The following is a 1,419-nucleotide window of genomic DNA, read 5'->3' as shown; positions in this document are numbered from 1 at the left end:
GAGTGAGCTCCTAGTAATTCTTGCGGTTTCATCCATTGTGTTTGGATTTGTGAACATGATAGCGCATTCTTCAGCCTTCTTGGAGGCGAGGAATTCTCCATGTTCATCTTTGCACTAAAATAACAAAGCAAACACTATCAGCAGTCACTACTGGCCATCAACAATCACTATCGGACACCAACAAGACGTGGGGTTTTTCTTTTTTACCTTGTTGGCATTTCATCGAGCACTTGGCGGCTGAGATGCTCATTGCTAGCTTCGGTCGCCGCCTGTGCCGAAGCTGTGGCCATAGGGGACGCCAGAGTTGCAGCATGTGGCGTTGGCCTAGGACAAGGCATCGCTTTGGCACTCTTCATCTTCTTCTTTGTGGCCGCCTCGGTGAGAGCCGACGTATCCGCCGTCGACTTTCGAGCATGTTTAGCTCCGGCAGGTGCGGCGGGAGGGCGGCATGCCATTGCCAGAGATGCAGTGCCCACCCCGGAGGCCATTGGAGCAGTTGGAGGAGGAGCTTGTTTCATACCCAAACTCTTCTTCGGCACCGACGGCGGCGCGTTGGTGATTTCTGCCGGCAAAAAGCCGGCGACGGTGGCCGGCGGGTGAGGGAAAGCGCCGGTGGCGGCGGCAGGGCGTGACGGTTGTGTCGGAGGGGTGCAGGGCGGCGTGGTAGGGGGGAGGAAGAGAGGCGCCAATCTTACTCAGCCGCCGCGGGAGTGAGTAAAGATAGGGAGATTTGAGGGGATTTGGGGATTTGGAGTAAAAAAATTACTCCACTAAGCCAGACAAGAGATCGGCTAGGTGCGCCGTAAGGGAGTAAAACCAAATGTTTACTCCCTCATGGCTTTTTAGGGGATCGGTTAGAAATGCCCTTGGGGAGTACTAGATTAGTATCAACTGTTTAGTCCAGCTGAACCCAACTCTAACATGCTGGCTCCACCCATGTCTCCAGTCTCAAATTACTGTCAATTCTAGCATTGTTCTAAGTCAAGTTTGCCAAACAAATCCACTATTCCAAAGAAAATTACTGCCCACTTTGATATTACATGCTCTATGTTACCATGTGCTCTCTACTTAGAGCCAAATATTTGTTAACTAAATTTGGCTTGGATATACTTTGGGATCTTGGTGAAATGATTACATGAGAACTCTAAACCTAGTAATATGACTTTAAATAAAGCACCACTTGTTAGGCAATCTAGAAGTTTTAAAGAGTCATTTTATTTCGATGTTTCTCCACACAAATTTTTCAAAAATAAAAAATAAATAGAAAGGGAACTTAAATCATTTTAAAAAGAGAAGTGATTGGAAGGCCGAGCATTGTATAAGTAGGGGACGACCTTGAAGATTTGTGTTCATGCATTGACCTGCTGAAACAGCATGTTTTGTTGTTGTTGTTGTTGTTTATTTGGGTGAAAACAAGCA

The 1,419-nt window shown here is 47.2% G+C and overlaps 1 protein-coding gene across 1 annotated transcript in view; it reads left to right on the top strand.

Annotated features, from left to right (window-relative positions):
* Positions 1 to 600, top strand: part of LOC123129851 (ankyrin repeat domain-containing protein 65-like) — a 12,565-nt gene extending 11,965 nt beyond the window's left edge. The window contains exon 2 of the mRNA XM_044549840.1: positions 257 to 600. Within this exon, the coding sequence (XP_044405775.1) occupies positions 257 to 600 (344 nt within the window). The remainder of the gene's footprint in view (positions 1 to 256) is intronic.
* The last annotated feature ends 819 nt before the right edge of the window (positions 601 to 1,419 follow it).

The sequence above is a fragment of the Triticum aestivum genome, chromosome 6A, assembly GCF_018294505.1.
Source record: "Triticum aestivum cultivar Chinese Spring chromosome 6A, IWGSC CS RefSeq v2.1, whole genome shotgun sequence".
NCBI classification, from domain to species: Eukaryota; Viridiplantae; Streptophyta; class Magnoliopsida; order Poales; family Poaceae; genus Triticum; species Triticum aestivum.
The sequence above is the reverse complement of the archived record's forward strand: the minus strand, read 5'-3'. Positions and strand labels throughout refer to the sequence as shown.